The sequence below is a fragment of the Marmota monax genome, unplaced genomic scaffold (genome assembly GCF_021218885.2).
Source record: "Marmota monax isolate L192 unplaced genomic scaffold, Marmota_monax_Labrador192_F-V1.1 WCK01_AAM20220418_F8-fsc00209, whole genome shotgun sequence".
NCBI classification, from domain to species: Eukaryota; Metazoa; Chordata; class Mammalia; order Rodentia; family Sciuridae; genus Marmota; species Marmota monax.
The window spans coordinates 156,213-179,278 of record NW_026694493.1 but is presented as its reverse complement, the minus strand read 5'-3'; the positions used below and the strand labels follow the sequence as shown (position 1 = coordinate 179,278).

Below are 23,066 nucleotides of genomic sequence, written 5' to 3'. Positions count from 1 at the left end.
ACACCCAGGATCTGCCCCGGACGGGGGACCCCTCCCAAGGACAAAGAGGTGCTACCTACCCACTTCAGCAGCCTGCCCGCTGAAACCACCAGCCAGCCCAGCAGGGCCAGGGTCCTGGGGGACTCAGGCCAGAGGGCAGCCTACCACACCCTACAGGAGCTCTGCCTGCTGGTCACTGTGCCCCCTGGGAAGCAGGTCTGTCTGGCCACAGAAAGTCACAAGGGCAGGTCTCTTGTTGAAGCAGCTCACTTACATGTTCCCCACAGCCCCTAGCACAGTGCTCAACACCGCTGAGTGACAGAGCCAGTGGGTGCGTGACGTGGAAGGTTTCTGCCCTGGGATTCCTGGGCACTGACTGCCCAAAGCCAATAGCAGATCCTGGAGCTGCTGCCTCTTCCTGCTTTACGGGAGCCAGATTCCCATAAAGCCCAGGCTGCCCGCAGCCGTGGAGCTTGCTGCTGGGAACCACGGCCTTCCCATGGTCCTGCCTCCACTCTGGGCTAAGCTGAAGCCTGCCTCCGACCCACAGGCCACCAGCTCCCCTGACACCTGTCGTCACTCTGGGGGGCTGCTGGGAGTGTGTGGCTGTGATATCTGACCACTGAGAAGAAAAGCAAGTGAAGACTGAACGCCCAGAGTGTCCCCGACCTGGCCTGAGGCTGTGTCTGAGCAAGGGCAGTCCTTACCGTCTCCGCGGCTCTCCAGGGGCAGGTCCAGCTCCTGGCCACAGGGACCCCTGTCTGCCCTGCCGTTGTGGATGGCTGCTCCCCAGGGCTCCTGCAGCCCCAGGGGGGAACAGTTGTTGCAGTTGTTGGTGGACAGGGCCAACAGTGGGTGCCTGACTTGGGGACTGCAGGGCCGAGCCAGCGCTGCCTTCCTGTGAGGCACAGGGGAGGTGGTTTTCCTTGAAGTGGGAGGTGTTGGCAGCCAGCCTTCAGGGGAGAGAGAAGCAGCTGGCTGCCAGGCTGGGCGGTGAGCAGAGGGCTCTGCATGGCTCTGTTGCAGGGAGGAAGTGCAGACAATTTCGGGAGACTCGTGGCCTTCTATAACTTGGTCTGGTCTGCCTGGCCCCGAGGGCCCAAGCTTTGTGGAGGATGTTGTGACATAGGCTGTCCTGCAAGGAGCCCAGGAGTCCACAGGGTCCCAGTGACTTTTCAGTTCTTGTTCAGGTTGTTTCTCGGACCCAAGGGAAGACCTCTCAGATTCCAGGGCAGAAGGCTTAGGGACAGCATCTTCTCTCAGAAACAGAGTCCCATCAGGTGTATGTCCCCTGCCTTCCTTCACCTCATCTCCCTCCTCCACATCATGAACCCCATCCTGGGCCTCAGGGGCCCAGGACGACTCCATCTCAGCTTTCTTGGACCGCCTTTGGCCTCCTTGAGGCCTGGAGCCTCGCTGTCGGAGGCTGCTGCCTCGGGGCCGCCCGCCTGTCCTTCTGGGCTGAGAGGTCCCAGGTTCCTCACTGTCTGTCCGGCAGCTGTCTGAGGTGTCCGTGCTGTCCAGGGCAGAGTCCCCCTCCTCAGGGCACGTGGTGGTGTCTCCAATGTGTGTTTCCCGGACCCATTCTGAGTGGAGCCCTGGCTCAGCAGGGAAGAGCTGGAATGGGGAGCTGGGGCCACAGGAGGTTTGGGGCTCTGGCATCACCCCCTCCACTCCACAGGCAGCCTGGAGTCCCTGGGCGACCCCAGGGCTGGGAGGCACCTTCCCCTCAGCAGGGCGTCCGTCCTGAAGACAGTGGCCACAGGCTCTGCACTTCCCCTCGCTGCCCCATGGCGCTGGGGGTGCCAGGAGGCCCCTGCGGTCTAGGCCACCCAGGGGCCTGGGGAACGCGCCCTCGCCCATGTCCCGGTTAACGTAGTGGGTGACATGGGGCTTGGAGCGCAGTGGCCCCTGGCCTGAGGCCGGTAGCACTGTGCTCAGCACCTGGCGCTGGCGCTGCTGCAGCCGCTCCAGGTAGCGGGACTCAGCCTCACGGGCAGTCTCGTCTTGAAAGCGAACATGCGAAGGGGCCGTGCCCTGCTTAGGCCACTGCCCACTGCTGGACTCCCCACTGGAGGAGTCACTCACGTTCCCATTCTGGAGACTGTCTCTGCAGGCAAAGGTCATCCTGGGGTCCGGGGCTGGGCCTCTCTGGCCATCTCTAAAGGAGAGAGGTCACAGGTAGAAGAGTGGGTGTGGGGAAGATGGTCCCTCCCTGGGTACACCCTGGCCCGACCCTCACCACACAACCAGGGGAACAGTCTCCATGATGCTCTGGGATTGCTGTAACCCACAAAGTTACCCCAAATCAGCTTCCTGGGGCGTCAAGGCCAAGCACTGTATCACAGGCCCATTCTGATTCTGATGCCCGGCACCAAACAGAAGCCCCATGTTCCCTCTGCGGCCTGGTTGGGCCTGAGCTGAGAGGAAATGTCATTAAACTCAGGACTGTATGGAAGGAAGACACCAAAGTCCTTCTGTGTGAGAGGTGTATGTGTGTGTGTGTGTGTGTGTGTGTGTGTGTTCGGGAGAGGAAGTGGTCATCGTGCGTTGCTGGTAGTGGTGAGCTGTGGAAATATGGACAACCAGTCCTCTATAATCACAGGCTCTCGTCTGTGGATCAACCAGCTGCATAACAAAAGCATTTGGAAAGAATACCTGCATCTCTACCGCACACGTAGAGATCTTTTTTCTTGTCACAACCCCCTAGACACTGTAACCCAACGACTTTTCACATTGTATTAAGTGTTATAAGCAACCAACAGATGGTTGGAAGGAGTATGTGCACAAGTTATATGGGGTGTGTGTGTGTGTGTGTGTGTGTGGTGCTGGGGATCAAACCAGGACCTCCTGCATACCAGCTAAGTGCCCCACCACTGAGCAACATCCCAGCCCTAGATTATATCCAAATGCTATGCCATTTTACATCAGGGGCTTGAGCATCGAGGTTTTGGTATCTGCGAGAGGTCCTGGAACCAATCCCCCATGGACACCCCAAGGGTACATTCACGGCACATGTGGTGAAGCCCTTATGGGGAAAGGGTATTTTAAGTGCTGGGGAGAGTCGTCACAGCCATCAGCTTTGACTTGGGAGGCACTGTGGCTGGGGTCGGCCCTCCCTGTCTCACCCAGGCCCCAGGAGCCAGGTAGCCCGAGTTTCAGGCCACTGTGCAAGTGGGCCCAGGCCCCTGGCTTTTCTCCTATCAGAGGCACCTGTGAGGGCCACACTCTCCCTCCCCTTCCCAGCCTCCCACCAATCCACTGCTGAGTGTGTGGGAGCCACCCTGCGTCTCTCACATACCACTTCTCACACCTTAGTGGCCCCTTCTGGCCTCTCCACCTGCCTCCTGTCTGTGGCCCTCAGGAGCCCAGCTTTCTTCACACACCACAGTAGGACACAGGTTCCAGCTGATGGTCTTTGAGGTGAAAATATGGTCCTCCTCTTCCTCCCCACCTTCTTCTCCAGTTCAATGGCCCCCTCCCACTGGCAGGGCCTCTGGGCTCCTGCCCCTTCACCCCCACAATCCTCCTGCCATCCACCCTGGAGTCGTCCTTCTTAGCTCGCGTTTGGCTCCTACCTTTCTACATTTCTCTCTGCATACAAACCATGTGTGATGGTTAATTCAATGTGTCAGTCTGGCTGGGCCACAGTGCCTAGACACCTGGCCAAACACTATCCTCCATGTTTCTGAGAAGACTAACATTTAAATCAAAGGACTTTGAATAAAGCAGTGACCCTCCATAGTGTGGGTGGGCCTCACCCAACCAGCAAAAGGCCTTAAGAAAACAAAGACCAACTTCCCCTGAGCAAGAGGATTCTGCCCGCTGCCTCTGGACACAGACGCAGCATTGCCCTGGTCTCCAGCCGGCTGGCGTCCCCTGCAGGTTTTGCAGGCTCCCACACAGGGAGGCCAATTCCTTAAAATAACCCTCTCTGTATGGTTTGTCCTGTTGGTTATGTTTCTCTGGAGAACCCTGATTAGAGACACCCCATACTGGTGTCTCTCTCCCCCGAACACCTGCACCACTCATCTTCCCCCACAGACTGAGAAGATGCTGAGGCTGAGAGTGACCGCTGAGAAACAGCAACCTCAGCCTGTGTCCTACCCCCAGGACACAGGTGGACACCCTCCCCAGCCAGTCCACCCAACACAGGCAAGGCCCACTGGGGACCCTGGGCATGGCTTGGGAAACCACCCCTGTAAAGACCCCAGGCCAAGGCCCTGCTCTGCTGAAGGGATGTGGGCTGTAAACTCTGGCAAAACCAAAATAAGACCCCAGCTTTCAAGGCAGCACAGTCCTAACCCAACAAGGGAGCCCCCCATCAGGGTCCTTAACTTCTACACGCAAGATGGCGAACTGAACTATCCTAGGATTCACTCTACAGGGAGAAACATTTTTGTTTTAAAAGGAGGAGTGAGGCGAGTTGAGTCATGTAGGGTGTTTTTCAAACCCAGAGTCCCCCACCCCAACACAGTGGTAGCAACAGTATGAAAACGTAGGGAGAGGCCTTTAAGTGCAGACAGCATAAGGCACACAGCAAGCAAATCCCATGGCAGCTGCCATCCCAAGACGAGGCTGGCAGAGACCCCAGCAGCCATCCCTCCAGAACAGGCTTCTGGTCTGAGCTCTGCACCTCTGCTGTAGCCCTGGAGTTGTGTGGCCTCCGTGAGGAGACCCTCTGGGGCAATTGCTATAATGATGCTGTCCTAGCCACACGAGCAATGTGTTGTGTCAAGCTCTACAGAGTCTTATGTAGCCACCATTTACAGGCAGCACAGTGTCACTATCCAGTGTGCCTTCTGCCGACATGTGCTGCCCTTTTGGGATTAAGAACACCAATCTAGGTGCCTCTCCCAAGAATGGCAAGAGTTTTTGCTTCCAGGGGCTGCTTAATTTCTATGTCAATTTACTTCTAAAAAATGTAGCTGCTTCCCCGTCTTCACCTTCCAGAAAAGCCCGTGTGCTCAGGCTCGCCCTGTGCTTCCAGCCAGACCCAGGATAAAGGCCTCCTGGAGACTGCTCTGGGCACCCCTCCTCTTCCAGCAGTTCTCGCCAAGCTGCTTGGGGAAACAGCGATGCGCTGGGGCCGGGGCCAGAGCCTGCTACCTCTAGCTGAGGCCTGGGGTCTGTGCAGCATCCAGGGTTGACTCTGCTGGCCCTCCAGGGCCCTCTGACAGAGCGTAACCTTTAGCAGCAGCCGTGGCAAGCCATCTGGCTCGGAGTTTGCAGCTATACCCTGGGAGGATTCCCCAGTGCTGCCAAGTCACAATCATTCTTTTCTGGATGCAGCAGCTGCTAAAGTGGGTCACCTTGCATTTCTATAGCATTTCCAGGGCTGGGGAAAAGGGAGCCTACTTTAGGTTAGGACTGGGGTCATCGTGAGTGGCTGGAGTCATCTGGAGAAGAGGGAGTGCCCAGGTGGATATGTGAGCAGGAAGTCTGCTTTACAGATAGTCTATTCTGTGGCTTTCCCATCCAGTCTAATACCTGGGGAAAGCAGGACAGGAGAGATCCTTGGAAGTCACAGGCTTCTCCCTACACATATGTGAAGAACAGGATGCCTCAAGGAAGCCATGCTAAGTACCCCCTGGCCACAGGAAAAGGCATAAAATGTGGAAGCAAAAGGGTAACCTGTTGGGCACATCTTATCAGGATTTAGGGCCTCCTGAGCCCTTCTCCTAGGAGCCACAATGACACTAAACACAGAGGATCTGCTCCCAGTGATCAATGGTCCTTGAAGGTCCTTATTCTTGTTTTTCTTTTTTGATGGTGGTACTGGGGATTGAACCCAGAAGCATTCTACCACAGCTACATCTCCAACCTTTTTATTTTATTTTTGAAACAGTATCTTGCTAAGTTGCTGAGGCCTTGAACTTGGGATCCTCCTGCCTCAGCCTCCCAAGTCGCTGGAATTACAGGCGTATGCCACAGCACCCAATTGGTCCTTAGCCTCTACTAAGCAGGTTCAGCACCCTGTCAAAGAATACATGGTCCAGGGCTGGGGTGGTAGCTCAGTGGTAGAACGCTTGCCTGGCATCTGTGAGGCACTGGGTTCAATCCTCAGCACTGCATATAAATAAATGAATAAAACAAAGGTTCATCAATATCTTAAAAAATATATTTAAAAGAAAGAATACATGGCCCAGTTTCACTAGAGTCCTCACTCGCTCTGATGTCACATGATAATGGAGACAGACCCAGCGTGCCCACCATGCCATTGAAGTCACATGCTTGGTGGTTCAGTGGTCCTGCTTAGCCTGGCAAGATCTGGCATGGCCCACAGGAGGCTCAGGAGCCCTGCCAGGGCTGGTACTGAGTGCTGGAGAACTCCTTGAGGTATGAGCAGTTCTATAAGATGCTCCATACACAAAACAGGCACAGTGATGGAGGTGGGGCGTGTTGCTCAGGGGACAGACACTTATGTCTGAAAGTTCCAGAACCTGCTCTTCTTCCATCTGTTCATCCCACATGAGGTCCTGTTCATGGCTCCAGCATCATGAAATGAGGGAAAATACTCAAGTTTCTCCTCTAAGTATCCTGTATGCAACTGCCTGGTGGACATGGTCAGCAGAGGCTCTAGAACCTGTCCTCCCAAGCCTGACCCTGCACCTGGGCATCAACCTGGCTGGATCTCACCAAATGCCTGGATGCAAGTCAGACTCTGGCCATGTCCTGAATGCCTTCCACCCCCAGGTAATCAAATGATTGGCAGTCAGAGCTAACAGTCTTCTGGCACTCACTGCATGCCAGGCTCTGTTGTAAGCACATTTTGTATTTTAGCTCATATACCCCTCATGATGACCCTCATAAAGACAGGCACTATCATAACCCCTTCTTAAGGAAACCAAGGAACAGAGACCTCCCCAAAGGCATACAGACTTCCCCAAAGGCACACAGCTAATAAGGCAGAGCCAGAATTCAAACCTGGCTAGTCTGGTTCTGATGTTACCTCTTCTCTGCTGCCTTATTTAGCTGGCTCACTCTGGTTTTTTGGGGATTTCTGTGAGGCTTGCACACTCTCCTCCCCTGTACCTCCTACCAGGATCATGGCAACAGCCTCCTGTAGGCCCTCGTCCACCAGATCCAACACATCCCTGCAGCCAGCATGCATTACTGAGATGCAAATATGACCATGCTCTCCACCTGCTCAAAGTCCTTCAGTGGCTCCTGGATATTACAGGAGCATCCAAGTTGTTTATTAGGCCTGGCGGCCTCACTACTAGACTCTGTGAGCTATCTGGCCTCCCCACCAGGCATCGCAAGTGTCCCTGCTCCAGTCTAGCTGAATTCCTGAGCATGGTGCTTCCGCTTGTGGCTTCTGCCCTTAGGATGTTCACCCCTGCCTCCCTCATCTGCCCAGTGAACATTTGGACCTCTTTCGGGTCCTGAGAAGCCACCTCTTCTCAGAACCTCACCTGTCCTTTCTAGGTGGGGTTACAGGTTTCCAGCTTGGCACGCACATTTTTCCTCCCTACACCATAGTCCACAGAGCAGAGCCTCTGTTTGGCAGTCTTTCTCCCTGGAGACCCTAACCTCCACGCCCACAGGGAGTGCAGGTCATGGTCATTCATCTTTGTGTCTCAATTCATGACACTGTAAGCCCTCAGTAAAGGGGTGATGACTGGCCAAATGATCCCCACAAGTGCCTGATGTAGAAAACACACCACAGAAGGAGGAGCCTTCCCCGCCACGGTCCTCTCAGGCCAGCCTGGCTCCAGCCCCACTCACCGGCTGCCCTGAGCAATGGTGGGCACGATGTCATGGTTGGCACGGAGGGGCTGGGTCCTGGCCTTCATGCGGGCACGATGCAGCAGATGTTTGGCTTCCTCATGCCTGGCGCTCAGCATGGACTCCGGCTTGGGACCAAAGGTCCTGCAGGGTGGCACATAGGCCAGGGCAGGCGGAGGAGGGATTAGAAGAAAATAACACAGATTAGGAGGGGTTTAACAGTGTCAAGCACCAGCTCAGCCAGAAAAAGCCCTGCATGTGCACCTCTCCCTCCAGCTCCCACCCAGGGGGAACCCAGCCTGGGGCCTGGGGCCTAGGGAATGGCCCTGAGCAGCTTCAGACGAGGGGTGGGGAGTTGGCCCAGCCTTGCACATCTGCTCAGGGGCTGGAGGCAAAGACCCAGGAGGATCTAGAAAAGGGTAGGGGAGTCTCCAGATTATTCCATTGTTCCTTCCCTGGTCAGACAGCAGGAGCTGTCTGGGGGAAGAGGGAGGAAAGGACCTGGGGTTGGGGGCTGGGCCTGTGCCCAGACAGATGGTCCTGACATGCACCACCTCCTGTCTCCTCTTGGCCTCGGTGCACACATGCACACCCACTCAAGCACACACAGCTCCGCCAGCTCCCACCACAGACGCGGGACTCAGGCATCACCCATCCCAGTTCTGGTCCTTTGGGGTAGTGACATTTTCACAAATCCTGCTATTTCCTTGCCTTCGTCCTAATTCAAACCTGCACCGCATCAGCCCAGGGCTCACAGGCTCCGAGCTGAGAGGGGTTCGGCTGGACTCAGACCAAGTCGGCAAATGGCTCCGTTTCCATAATAATAAGGGTCCTCTGGCAGCACAACCTACCAGATGTGCTGCTGCCCAGGCCAGTCCAGAGCTGCAGAAATGACAGCTGCCCTTTTCCAAAGGTGTCTCCCAGGCGGTGACATACCACCTGTGCTGGGTGACAGCAGTAACCGCAGCCCATAGCCTCCTCCTGATAAGACTGTTTTCTCCGCAAAGCCCATTCCCCCAGGCAGGCTGGCCAAGGGCAGGTGTTCTCCCTGCTTGACAGATGAGGGTGTCCAGCGCAGAGAGGACACTGGCACATTGCTCAAGGTCGAGCATCAACTGAGAGCAAGCAGAGCAGAACAGAGGACAGCAGCCCCACTGCCTCCCGCGTCCTTCCTGCATCCTGTCCTCTCCCCTCCTTGAGTCCCCGGAGAGGTGGGGGATGTTTGTGGCTGAAGTCAGACACACTCTTTGATGTTAATTTCAGTGTTCTGTCACATATGCCCGGCTGTCCTCACAGGGAGGGGTTCACAAAGCAAGAACTCAGGCAGCCGGAGGCTCAGACAGGCCTGCGGCCCACACACCCGCCCCATATGCCATGTGGGTAAAGGGTCCTTGTCCTGACTGGGGGATGGAACCAGGCAGTTTCCTGATGACAGACGTGTGGGAACAAAGGCACGACTCTGGCCTCCAGGGAGAGGTGCTGCTCAGGCCATTCTTGGCAAGCTCAGGCAGACATGAATTTCTTTTTTTCTCTTCTCCTTTTTTTTTTTTTTTGCATCTAACCCTGCTTTGGGGCCATAGGGGGAGAGAGTGGTGGCACAAAGGCACTGTCAGTGCTTGAGAACCCCGGCGGGGCCCAGGCACAGCTTCGGAAGGAGGAGGGCGTCACAGAAGCGATGTGAAAGTAAATCTCCAGGCCCACTGCCCCAGGAGGCTTCCTTTGGCAGGAGAGGCCTCCCCTGCGCAGCTTCCAGAACAGGCGGCTGCTCCTCCAACGCGGCTGAGAGCAGCTGTGCTCCCTGGGGCTCCTGCTCCGCGGCAGAGATAATGAGGCTACCAGCCCGGAGAGGTGCCCCTGCAGCCGCAGGCCTCTGGCTGCCCGCCCGCACACTGGGAACCTTCCGGTGACAGCTGTGGTTCCCCGGCTGTCGGAGGGCATTTGTCACAAGGTCTGGTGGGCAGGCAGGAGGGCCCCTCGGCAGCTGGCCAGATGCTGCCGGGATCAGCCTTGCCCCCAGGTTTTTAAGCCATTTTCCAGCTTTGCTGTTTCCGTGCTGCTCCTTCATTTGAAGCTGGGTTCGCCCACCCCGCCCCCCTCAGCTGCTCGGCTGCAGTGTCTGGCAGACAAAGCTGGCTTCTCCACTGATTAGAAAAGCAGGCTTTCTAGGCGCCCGGAGGCATCATGCAGTAACACACTGAGCAAGGACGAGAGCGAAGCCAAGGTCAGCAGAGCAGGCAACTCCCAGCCACCGTGCACCCTGGTGAGAGAAGGTGGTCTTCATCTGAGAAGCGGGGAGCAAGTGGGTGTGGTGTTGTGGGGTGCTGAGCCTGTCCCTAACTGCCCACCTCCCACCGTCACATCAAAGGAACACCAACCCTGCAGGAAGCCACGTTCAGTCCTCCATTTTCTGACCCTGGCCTCTGCCCAGGGCACACAGCTGCCAAGCCAAACCCTTCTATTATGGACTATAGGACACAATCAATCCCAGCTCTCACAGTTCCCCTGGCAATTTCCTGAAGAGTGGGGCAGTCACAGTGTGGCCAGGCAAAGTCAATTCCCACCCAAGAATAGGCAGCTTTTGTTGCTGTCTTAAGAGCCGAGACTTCTGAGCTCATTAGCTCTGCATAGGGCATGGGAACAAGGTGGCTGAGAGTTGTTCTTCCCAGGGCCTCAGTTTTCCCTCTGTAACCCAGGGGATTAGAGATGGGAGGGGGCGCTCACTGCAAGCCTGTGAGTCTGGATCTTTGACCTTGTTGCCTACTGTTTGCGGTGGGAGGATCCTCTTCTGGGGTGCTCACGCCACAGAGTTTGGGCCCTCAGCAAGTCTACAAAGAGCTAATTGCTGGGGGAAAACTGGAGTTCCTTTAGTGTCCAGAGCCCTCCCTCTGCCCTCCTGTGTCTCCAGGACAAGGGCAGCATGTCTCCCCAGCTCTGGTCTCTGGTCTAGGCCAGGTTCCTGGAGGGACAGGCTTAGCCCTGCCTTTACCTCCCCTTGCAGCCAGGCAGGCAGGAGAACCACCACTCCTCTCCCAGCCAAAGAGGTCAAGGGGACAGAGCAGCCTTTTTCTACAGCCACCATAATCCTGGATTAAAATAAGAAGTTCCAGTGAGTCTGGGTTTAACCCTTCCATCTCAGGCACGTGAATCTGGAAATAATAGGAACTAGAAAGAGCACAAACTTCCCAGATTCCAGGGTGCAGCCAGTTCATGTATGCACAGACAGAGATTAACATTTTTCTTGGTGTGTGTTCCACTTTTGTATATTTTAAAGCTTTTGATGACCAAGGACAGAGCTTTCCTACTGTCATTTTGTGCAAGATGATCAGGTGTGCAGCGAATGGATTCGGGATGGCATGCTCCATAAGTCCAGAGTTCTTGTCTTGGACTCACAATGTCATGCTTAGTGGCACAGGTGACTTCCTCCCAGGTATGCAGGACCCTGACAGGACAGAGCCCTGAGCAGTGATTGAGAGTGTGGCCCAGGGGTAACTGCCTGAGTGCCAAGCTCTGGACGATTACCCCCTACCTGTGCCACCCTGGCAGGCAACTTCAGGGTGAAGCCCCACTTTGCTCACTTGCTAAATAAGGGCTCAGCTATGAAGACCATCACTTCTATCCCTAGCACCATTGTTTATAGATTGCTCTCACCCCTCCCTAAGCAATGGAATCCCTGAACATGAACTAAAGTCACCTGCCACCAAGATCACCTGCAGAGGAAAGGCATGTGTGGAAGCAACAGACATCTTGCAGCTGGAGAGGGCATTGTGGTTTTGCTCTGGATTTTCGAAAGCCTTTAACAGAGCAGCTTGGAAAGGTGATGTCTATGCAACAGGGAACAGGGGAAGTCAGAAGCTGCAGAAGGACCCCGGTGCCCAGAGGGGAAAGCTCTTCTCTCAACACAGAAGCGAGAGTGGATCCTCAAGATAGGCTGCTGGACAGAGCCACTTCATTTAGCATCTTTTTGAGACCTTGGTGGAGGCCTGCACTATTTCCTTCAGACTGCAACTTCTGGGGAGAGCAGAGCGGCCCTGCTCACTGTCCTGAAAGAGGCCAACGAATTCCAGGGCGCCCCTGCAGTCAGCACTGCCTGGGCTCAGGGTATGGGACATACAAGGCCCAAAATGGCATCAGGTATCTGAGACACCCCCCTGCTAGGCTCTGAAAGGCCAGGGGAGGGCTTTTTTTCTTGGATTTCAGCCTTGCTCCCCACCAGATGAGCGGCCTTAGGTAAATGAACTTCCTCTGGTAAAGATCGGCTTTGATGTGTGTATGGTGAGCACGTGGCGGGCCTGCAGCTGAGCATTCCAGGTGGCGCTGGCCTTGTTCGGGGCTCCAGGGTCAGCTTCCCTGACCGCAGAGGCTCCAGAGTACCAGACACCAAGGGAGCAGGTTTTGCGATAAAAAACTGTTGAGCTGTTAAACCTAATTATTTTTCTTTTTTGTTTTAGTCTTGGTGGGACTGGATGGTAATGGATTCTCCTTTGTGCCAACCTGTCTGAGACCATGGGGCAGCACAGGAATGGCTGGGGGCTATGTAAGCAGGACAGGCAGGGCTCAGCCACTCTTTTAGTGACACCCTTGCCCTGGGGGGTTCTTAGTTATACCAGGAATCCTGGGGTAGGGCAGGAGTGTCTCTTCTCCCATGCTCACCCCAGGACTCATTATGACTCCCTGATACTAGGGCCTGGAAGATCTGGAACCTGACTAGTGCCTCAGAATGATCTCCAAACCCCCTCACCAGGCTCTCTGACACAGCACCAGACCCTTGTGCTAGCCCACTCTCCAGGAGCTAAGATCACCCTGCTACTGGGGGGTGGGGGGCCACATGAGGAATATCCTTAAATGTCTCTACATTCCGATTAAAATAAAAATCCCAAGGGTTCTCCATAAGTAGCCTCCACCCTGCACCCTAATAGGGTCATCCACACATTCCACCTCAGACACTCCCAGGCATTTCTGCAGGCCTCACCCGTCTGGAATGTCCTCTTCTGTTTCCATCCAGACCCTCGCAAGCCCACACAGGTCCAGCCTTCAGTGAGCCCTCACTCACTCCTTCCTGCCTGCCTCTGCCAGTTTTTTGAGCCCCTGTTCTGTAAGCAGCACAGTTCCTGCCCCTAGGAGCTCCAGGAGGAGAGTAAGAGCTATGGCTGCAGCGATGCAGGCAGTGGGCAGTGAGAGCAAAACACGGGCAGTTCCACCTGAGATCACACTGACATGCACACACAGTGCTCCACTCAAACAAGAGTCTCTGTGATATTGTGATATAAGAAATATACATTGGGTCATTGCCTCTGGTTCCCAGTACACAGCTCCTACAACCCTTGGAATCTCCAGAGTAATCAACTTGACTTTTGCAGGCAGAGGGCTTCCAAACAGAGACCTAGGCAGGATTAGAAGGTTGGGACTTGCAGCTCCACCTCCATGTTCCCAGGAGGGAAAGGGTGAGGGAGAGAAGGCTGAGCCAATCATAGTCAGCCAGTGATGTGATCAAGCCTGCCTACACGCTGAAGCCTCCATCAAACCCCAAAAGGACAAGGTTTGGAAAACTTCTGGACAGCTGAACACACAGAGGTTCCTGGCAGGTGGCGCACCCAGAGGGGGTGAAAGTAAGGCGCCTCTTCCCACATACACACCTGGTCCTGCGCCTCTCTTCCAAAGATACTCATCTCTTCCCGTGGGGAGGGGAGGTGGGCACTAGGAATTCTTCCCCTCCAGCGCTCTAGCAGGCAGATCAATCATTAGAGCCCCTGCAGACTCTCTCTCTCTCTCTCTCTCTCTCTCTCTCTCTCTCACACACACACACACACACACACACACACACACACACGGTCCAGACTTGAACAGGACAGCCTGGGCATGCAGCATGCCTCTCAGTGGAGACTGCCTGCTGGGGAGGGCCCCCAGGCCTGGGGCCACCCAGGCACTTGCATCAGCCAGACGCCCTGTGGCCTGGGGTCTGAAGCCAGCCCTGCATGGACTGCTGCTCCTCTGGTTTCAACAATTCCATTCATGCTGATTCATGTGGGATCCTCAGGCACTCTGTAATCCCAGTATGTCTCTCAGAGCCTCCAGGAAGGGACAGATGGAGATGGCTGTGGCCATTTTATAGAGAAGAACATTTTGGATCTAAGCCCTTGGATGCCAGTGACAGCACAGCCATCGGCTGCCAGGTGTGGATGATGGCAGAGGCTCCCCAAGCACAGCACCCATTCCCTGTTCTCCCACCTCTCTCCAGTGAGCCCTTTACACTCTCTGAGGCCCCACGTCTCCCTGTATCCTCTCCCTCCCATCAAGACTCCAAGCCTGAACACCTCAGTGACACTCAAGAGACAACAAGCTTATTCCATGGAGTCTCCTATACCTCAGTGCCCACACCTGAGGAGATTCCACCCATCATATATACACACACACAAATCATACAATACACAAGATCCCCAGACCCCTAGCCCAAGGATGGCCTGTGGGGGGATGGGAAGGACAGTTTGTGGCCCTGAAACGTAATGGTCTCTGTCAGTGACCCAGGAGCAGCACATAAGGTCTGTCATTGGGATAAAGTGGAAGTGCAGGAACTTAGCGCAGCACCTGTGCATAAGGCTGGAGAAGAGCAGCTGTGGGCCTGGCCTTTGGACTGGCCACTGGGATGGTCCAGTCTTTTGGGGCTGAGCCTTCTCTTGCCTCTTAGTAGAACAGGACAACACTGAAGTTGGGATGGAGGTCTCCTCTGCATCTGACCCTTTGCATTGAAGATCCTGGATCTTTGGATGGCTCATCTCAGCAGCTGATTCCCTAGGACTACCTCCCAGCAAACAGGGCCAGCCCCCCCACCCCAAGTGCTAATTTGGGCTCTGTAGTCACCCTCATTTCATGAGCTTCTTGTCTCATTACCTTATAGAGCAGCAGGAAGTATGGACATAATGAAGTCCATGGTGGGTTGCCTGGTCGTAATGGCTCTCTGAGTGGAGCAAGAAGCTGCATGAATGCAGAGCTTGAGGAGGTGTGAGGCAGGGCTGCTTATTCCTCAACCCTGAGAAGAGCTGAGGCTCTCACTCCTCCCTGAAAAGGCCCTGCCTTTTGCATGTCCTTGAATGTCCATGACAATCAGCCATTCTCAGAGTGCTTCTCTGCAAGGGGTCCTAAACCACTTAGTATGGACACTAAGTCCAGGACCCTGACCTTGTGGTCCTCCAGGGTACAGAGCTGAGAGAAGCATGCCTTACCTCAAAGACCTCTTGTGAAGTCTGGCTCTATAGAAGTGACATCAGCAAACCACTTAAGGGGGATATGGAGCCCTGTGGTGTCTTGGGGACACTTTCATGTCCACCCAGAAGGCTCAAGAATGGAGCCAGATAAGGAGCCTCTCAGAGGATATGCCATGGTATGGCGGGTACTTCTCCCTCCCTGAATCTGGCCATGTTTCCTGGCCCTTCAGCCTGAGTATCTGCCTACATGGGACATGACCCTCATGTCAACTCTGTGTTCCTTTCTGCTAGGCATTTTTTTAAAAAAAATATTTATTTTTTAGTTTTAAGTGGACACATCTTATTTTACACTTATGTGGTGCTGAGGATCAAACTCAGTGCCTCAAGCATGCTAGGCGAGCACTCTACCACTGATCCACAACCCCAGCCCCTCTGCTAGGCATTTTAAGGGGACGTTTTGTTAGTGTTGGAATGGGTCCTAAAGTTCACTAAGTCACCTCTCCTCCCCGATCCCTGACACACTTGTACCACCCACCATATACACACATCAAGGGCGGCGGGTGGGGGTGGGAGGAGCAGCTGCAGGGAAAGGGGTGCCACCTCCGCAGGACCCAGGTGCACCTGCCCAGGTCACCTCCTCTGAGGGCTCCACAGGGAAGGTGGGGCGAGGACAGAAGGAGGGCGGGCGAGCAGAGCATCCCCGAGGACCACAGTCCTTCCTGCAGCCACACTCCTCATTGCTGGCAAGGTCAGGTAAGGAGGAGACAAGAGGCTGACCACAGTGGCCTCAGAAGTGGGAGAAGACTGAGGGTTTTCTCCACCAGACCCTTCAGCAAGCAGAAGCTAAATCACCTGACTGGGCAGCCCCTGCTTTGTTACAACAGAGTGCAGGGCCAGGGGTTACTCTGGTCCCCCCAAATTCATATGTTGAATCCTAATCCCCAGTGTGATGCGATTAGGAAGGGAGGCCTTTGGGAGGTGATTAGTGCCCTTGTAAAGGGACCCCAGAGAGCATTCTGGCCTCCTTCTACCATGTGAAAATAGAGTGAGAAAGTGACATCTATGAGCCAGGAGACCTGCCTTCACCAGACACTGAATCTGTTGGCTCTTTGATCTTGGACTTTCGCCTCCAGAACTGTGAGATACACATTTCTGTTGTTGTAAGCCACGCAGCTGATGGCATTTTGTTACAGTGGCCCAAATGGACTAAGACATTTGGACTAAGACAAATGGACTAAGAGAGGCCCTGCCCACATTTTCTGAAGGGCTGGTCAAACTAACAGAACTCATGCAGGGAGCGGCCGCTCATGGGGCAGCAACAATGCTGACCTCTGCCCTCAGCAGAAACCACAAGACCCTGGAGAGGCTGACATCACTTGTGCAGCTGGGGAAAAGGGAGCCGTTCCCAGCCCCAGGGCCTCTCTCAGCCTCATGTGCCAAGAGTCCAGCAAAGATGGAGGCTGAGGCCAACCTCTGCACAGGCACAGCAGCAGCTCAGGCCTACGGTGGCCCCTGCCCCACCTTGTGCACACTCTTCTTACCCTGCCTGGCTCAGGACACTGCCTGTGAAGGACAGGTGTCCCCAATTCCCCCATCACACTCCAGCACATCCAAATCCACAGAACACTGGTGGAGAGGCTAGGAAAAAAAGTCTGTAGATATCATAGTGAGGTTGGAGGTGAAGACCTTGACCCCTGCACATACCCTTGATTAGGAAAAGAACATTCATGTACTTAAGATTACCACAGCCATTATCGCATTTTTTAGTCTCACCATAATCCTATGAAGTAACCCAACAACTACAATTCTCCCATTTCACTGATAAAGAGACAGGCCTGGGCAGGGGAAATGGCCCCAGGACACACAGCAGGCAAAGCTCTTTGCACACCTCTGTGCCTGGTGGTTTTCACTAACTAGCAGGTAGGCAGCAGCCTGGGGCACTGGGAGCCATTGACACTTTTTATGGGGTCTCAGGGCTGATGATCCAGGGGCCCACTGTCCACCAGCATGGGGTTTGTTGTCTGGTTTTGCACAGTCTCCTAGTGTCCTGCTGCAGAGGAAATGGAGGGACAACAGTGAAGAAGGAGGGAGAGAAAATGCAGGCTCTGAACTCCTACCTGTTCTGGTCTGAGTCCTGCAGAGAGATGCCCGAGTCCCGGTCCACGTCCCCTGAGGGTCGTTCTAGGGCCCAGAATAGAAGCAGAGATAAGAGAACAGAAGCAGAAATGGGGCTCTCAAGTGCCTCTAACTGACACCAAGGAGAGAGATTTCTCCAGTAATTTACCCCAGATAAACCCAACAGCTTGCCTGTGTCTCAGTCAAAGAAATGCAGGCACAGTCTGTCATGATGACTGTAGGTAGGCTTGGTGTGGGCTGAGAGGACCACATGTGCCCTCAGGTGGGGGTGACACATGAGCTTATGAAGAAGGCTGTCTGCTGGGTCAGAACCCTAGCACCTCCCTGCAGCTCCACTGCAGGAGCTGGGCCCCGCGGGTAGGACGCTCAGCCTCTCTGCTGGGAAGGTCTTCTACCACCTGGGAACACAGTGAGAATCTGACGTCTATGCTTCTTTGATCTTGGACTCCCAGCCTCCAGAACTGTGAGATACACATTTCTGCTTGCCCCAGAGGGTGATGTGGTCCACCAGGGGGTAAGGCATGTCACTGGAGCAAGTTTAAAAGGCCACCATGGGAAGGGGTAAAGACACAGGGAAGAAGTTATAGTAGCTTCTACCCCTAAGCCCAGAGGGTGGCTTCTCATTGATCTGGAGGGTCAGGGGGCGTTTTACCAGGCAGCGCTGCCTGTGAGCTGGTAAAGAACCTATGTCAAGGGCTGTGGCTCACTGGCAGAGTGCTTGCCTAGCACATATGAGGCACTGGATTTGATCCTCAGCACCATATAAAAAATAAACAATAAAATAAAGGCATCCTGTCCATCCACAACTACCAAAAAATTAAAAAAAAAAAAAAAGAACCTATGTCAAAGCCAAGAGGACATTTATGATTTTGGTGACAGACAACTGTGCTCTCCTTCCTTCTCTGCTCCCAACCAAGCACCCCTTTCTTTTCCCTCGCACTGGACTCCCTTCGGCCGCCCCACCCAGACCTGCAGAATGAGCCTCACCTGGTGCAGCTGTATCCCAGGATGGAGTCCAGGCTGGAGTCTCCACCTTGGGAGGGCTCTGTCCTGAGACCTTCAGCATCTCCTGCAGCAGCAGGCGATTCCTTTCCACTTGGTCAGACAGGGACAAGACACTGCCCCCAGTGCCCAGAGCCTCCAGGTCTCCAGGTCTCCAGAGCCCTGGCAGCAGGGCTACTCTGGGGACAAAGTTCTCCTCAGAGGTCAGAGGAGTGCTGTCCAAGTCTCTCACTTCAACCAGACCATCTTGAAGGGCACATGGCCTTCCTTTCTTCAGGCTGGGCATGTGGGTGACTTTCCAAGGACCAGGCCCCCCCAGGCGTCCAGGAGTAATTCCATGGGAGAGGCTGTCTTGCAAAGAGCCAGGCTCTGGTGGCAGACCCTTCTCACCATCAGGCAACATCCATGTTGCTTCTGGAGACCACAGGCTCTGCCCATTCCAGCACTCCAGCCTAAGGGCAGGTGACCAGGGAGGCCTGGAGCCCCCATTTCTGGAAGGTTCCCCCTCATTGACACTGCTGTCCAGGGGCTCATTGGATGGGTTCTGAGCATGGGAGGCCACCATGCCCTCTGGTAGGGAACAGCCCTCTGGTAGGGAACAGCCCTCTGGTGGGGCCTGAATCCCTCCAGCTTTGACTCGTCGGCATTTGGGTTTTTGGGGGGATGACTGCTCGTGGGAGGTGGGGCAGGAGCTGGCCCCTTGTTTACTTGCTGTCATCTTCTCCTTCAAAGCCCTCACCTTGGACTCCAACACAGAGGGGCCTTGGACCCGCACCCTCCATGTGCTGGGAGGCTTGGGGGCCATCAGGCTGGGTGTTCTGTCTTCCCGAGAGTTAGGCCAGGGTTTCAGGAGAGGTCCATTGTCTGGTTGTGGCTCAGGACCATTTCTCTCCACAGCCGAGGTCACCTGCATGGCGGTGGCTATTCTGCTTCCTGTGTTGGACCCTCTGGAGGAGAAAATAGACAGAGAGCCTGAGATTCAGCACCAGGATGGCTCAAACACACCCTCCCCCCAGTGTCTTGTCTAGAGTCCTATCCACACCAAGTAAGCTGGAGTCAGAGCAGGGTGGCTTCTGGACACAGTGAGAGCACTTTGAAAAGTGTAAATCATGGGAGGGTTAGTGAACTTTTACTTTCAAGTCTGAGTAGTATTCTAGTATTTCTATCCCCATTCTACAAGTGGACATAATGAAGCTTCAAACAGCAATTAACCCTTTGCCGAATGTGGACCAGAGGGAAACCCAGGGTGAGTCCCCAATCCCTGGCCTTCCTGCTTCACTGAAAGGTAGCCTCAGTGCAGAACATCAGTGCCTGCTAATGGCCAACATGCTCTTCCTTGTGGATGAGGGAGATCAGGGAGATGACAGGCTGGAGTTGACCCTCCAGCGAGAAGAGCTGCTTTCCAAACCACCCACCCGCAAGCCTCAGACCACAGCATGGGATTGATGAGGCTGTGCTCAAAGGGAAACCTTGATCAACCTTGAACTCCTATGGGGGCATCTGCCCTATGCTAGGCAAAATCCTTTCGAGTGCTTTCCACAGCACTCTCTCAAATAATTTGGACAGAATGCTGCCAGAATGATGTCATGACCCTCACTTGTACAGAGGGGGAAAACTGAGGCACAGATCACATCACACATGTGCTAAGAGGGGCCTGCCCAGTTTGGAATGCAAAAGTTTCTCATTCCAAGCCCAGGACTCTTCAAAAACACTTAGTGATCACACGACCTCCTCCAGTTATTCTGCAGATGAGACCGTTCAGTCCACAAAGGTTAAGTGAGTTGCCAGCATTACACTGCTCCTCAGTGGCACGGCTGATGTTAACTGCTTCACAGGGAAAGAAAACATGCACCAAGATTTTATTCAAAGTGTTACCTGTGTGCATACATGCCATGAAGTCTTACTAGTTGCTCTGCTCTCTAGGAAAATGCTACTCAACATACATCTAGATGTGTCCCACTTGAAGTAAACTTCATTTATGAAAATCCCTGTGTGCATAAACTACAAATTAGGAGGAAATTATTCCCTTCACACATGGACTAAAAATTCACTACAAAATACTCTGAAGTAGCAATTCCCTCTAGAGTTGCTTGTTACAATTCAGCATATAAATAACGTCTCAGAAATGTGTGCTTTGTACAGCAAAAGACACGTATAATGCAAACTCTCGTATTATTTTTAAGCCAGTGAAGTTTAGGGACGGTCTTTAGGACAGAAACCATTTACTGTACCAGTTAATCTAGAATGCTTCTCTTTCCGGCCCAGCCACCTCTCCCTCTCTTCTATGAGTCAATCCAGAAAACGGGATTAGAGTCTAATACAAGCAGTTTCGGTTAAATTAAAAGAGCTTTTCGAACAGCCTTCCAGATGATCCTTGTCCGGAGACTAGCCTTAAAGAAGGGGCCCTCGCCTTGAGGCACCTGGGCAGCCTTCCGGGAAGATGGTTCTGCCGCAGCCGTCTGATTCTATGACCCAAGCCTTGCATTTGCTCTAACTCAGAGAAGCTTAAATGGAGATGGACGTGAAGGGCCTCGGTTCGCTCTCGGTGGCGGCGGCGGCCGGGTCCCCACTCGGCGGCCCCCCGCCCCTCCCGCGCTTCGCCTCCTCCATACTCACTGAGGGCTGCCGCTGGCAGGTCTGGCCGCCGCCGCCTCCATCCCCTCCATCCCTCGGAGAGGCGAGGCCCTCCTCAGCCCTCTCTCCCTCCCAGGCCCGCTGCAGAACTCGGGGAGGGACTTCCAGCCCCGAATCCGAGCGGCGGGCGGGAGCGCGGCCCGCAGGCCTCGCCCCTCGGGGCGCGCACGACCCGGGGCCCCGGAGGACGAGGCCGGGCCTCTCCCCGGCTCCGCGGGAGCCCCGGGCCGGGTGGGTCGGGCCGGAGCAGCTGCCCCGCGGGCCGCGGCCTGGGTCCAGGACGGGTCGGGCGGCGGCGGGCGCGGGCGGGGAAGGAAGCGCACCGGCCGCTAGTTCGTGGCTTCGCCTTGGAGGGGAAGGAGGCCAGGCCGGCGCCCGCCGGGCCGGGAAGAGAAGAGGGAGCAGGAGGGCAGAGAGGAGGGGCAGCGGAAGGGGCTGGAGGAGCCGGGACCTCGGCCTCCCCACCCCCAGCCGTCCGGGCCCCGGGCTCCGGCCAGGCCCCGGGAGCGCTGCTCCGCGCCGCGGGCCACAGCGCGGGCCTCCCGCACGTCAAGGGGGCGGAGGTCACCGAGGGTGGCGCCCAGAGTTTGGGGACCACGGGGTCGGGCGCTCGGAGGGCCGCAGGGCCAGGGCGCCTGACCGGACCCCTGCTCGGAGGGAATGGCCGGCCCGAGGCGGAGGCGCGCTCGGGGCGCTGGGTCCGGGGCGCTCGACGCGGGCCGGAGCGGAGGAGCGACACGCTCCTGCACTCCGCAGCCGCCTGTAACTCTACACCAGGCTCTGCGCCGGGTGGACGCCGAGGAATGCCTTTTGTGTAGGCAACTTTTTGGCTGACCTCTCGGTGGGGCCATCTCCGTGGTCTTAGGGCGCCCTTTCCTCCGAGGTCAAGGACATTGTCTCCCGCTTTGTAGAGGAGCTAGAGTAACCCGCTGTGGACGTGGGTTCGCTGGTCCGGTCTGCCAAGGCGAGAACTGGTACCTGCGTGGCCCACTGCTTTGGGCGGGTATCGGTCCTCAGGATCAGACTTGTCACTTTCTCCATACCTGGGAGAAAGGAGCAGCAAAGGACTTAGCCTACAGCTGTGATCCAAACTTGCGATGGACTTCTTTCTCTCTCCTGGAAGGAGGTGACCGAGTCTAAACTATTACCGGACCTATTTTTCCACAGAAGACAGAAACAGTAAAAGAGGATCCAGGAGATTCCAGAAATCTCTACAAAAAAGGAAGTGTTCGTTCATCCATCTTTCCTTTCGTAAAAAGCTTCACTCTCAGAATGGGGTACTTGAACCTGTGAACTGAGTCACCTCTCAATGGCAGGTATAGCAACAGGAAAGGCCATGGCAGTGTCAAGTGCATGAGCAGATCATGGAAGGGGAGGTTCCCAGAGGGGCTGGCCTCCAATAAGGAGGATTTTCCTGCAGAAGGTGAGGAGGGGCAGCTGGGCAGGCAGAGGCACCCAGGGCTGACAGCCACCATTGGGGAACTGCCAGTAGTTTACAGTTACTTGGCCTGGGGCCAATTTAGGAACCTGAGAGATTATCCAGGGTAAACCCTCTATGTAAAGCAACAGAGCCAGGGTCACATAGCTCTGTTATGGGTAGTCTTCAGGGTCTGTGACCACTTCCTCCATGTTTCTAGAGCTAGTAGTTCCTCAAACTGGGCATTTACTGCTCTGTTTATTAGTATTGATCCCATCACAATATAGTTATGGTACCATCTGTGGATGGTGTACCTTGCACCAAATGTATGGCTAAGCACTTTAATCCCATTGCAATCTTAAGTACTGTGGTCTCCCTTTCTTCAGATAAGGAAACTGAGTCTAGTTGAGTGTCCAAGGACATAGGACCAGTAAGTGGCAGGTCTTCTAGAGTTCAAAACCCTCAGACAACACACTGTACAGCACTGTCACCAGTATCTACAAGTTCAACATGGAAAGACAGAGTTAAAAAAAAAAAATCAAAGAATTTGTGAAAAAAATCATGAAGGGTTGTGATTCTAAAAACATGCTGCCCAGTGCTCTGGCCTGTCCTTTCTGGATTCTTTGATTTTTTCCTTATTCTTGTAGTCCAGTGGTCAAATCCTGCACACCACACGAGACCCCTTCTTTTCTTCTACAGGCAATGTCAAACCTAACAGCATTGCTGTTACTATTACTGGGAACCTCCTATAAGCGAAGGCACTTCATAGAGGTTCTTCTAAATCTTTACAACAACCCTGTAAAATAAGAGTAATGGGTCTCCATTTTAGGGATAAGGAAACCTGGGACACAGAGAGATTGAGGGACTTACCCAAATCCACACAGCTAGCAGAGATAGAATCTGGACCCAGTTTTGCCTGCTTCCAAGATTTTCAGAGAGGCCTTCTCTGAACTCAGACTCCAAAAGGT

General features: G+C 54.7%; 1 protein-coding gene across 5 annotated transcripts in view; it reads right to left on the bottom strand.

Moving 5' to 3' along the window:
* Kiaa1614 (KIAA1614 ortholog) overlaps positions 1-23,066 on the bottom strand; it is a 35,687-nt gene extending 12,621 nt beyond the window's left edge. For 2 of the 5 annotated variants that reach the window (XM_046419535.2, XM_046419540.2), the window contains exons 1-5: positions 20,664-20,850; positions 18,033-18,994; positions 17,027-17,090; positions 7,711-7,854; positions 687-2,140 (exon numbers count right to left, since the gene is read on the bottom strand). In XM_046419535.2, coding sequence (XP_046275491.1) covers positions 687-2,140; positions 7,711-7,854; positions 17,027-17,090; positions 18,033-18,994; positions 20,664-20,713 — 2,674 coding nt within the window. In that variant the 5' untranslated portion in view covers positions 20,714-20,850. Of the gene's footprint in view, positions 1-686; positions 2,141-7,710; positions 7,855-17,026; positions 17,091-18,032; positions 18,995-20,663; positions 20,851-21,516; positions 22,050-22,968 lie in introns of those variants that run through there. The other 3 variants (XM_046419537.2, XM_046419539.2, XM_046419536.2) reach the window with 3 other exon arrangements.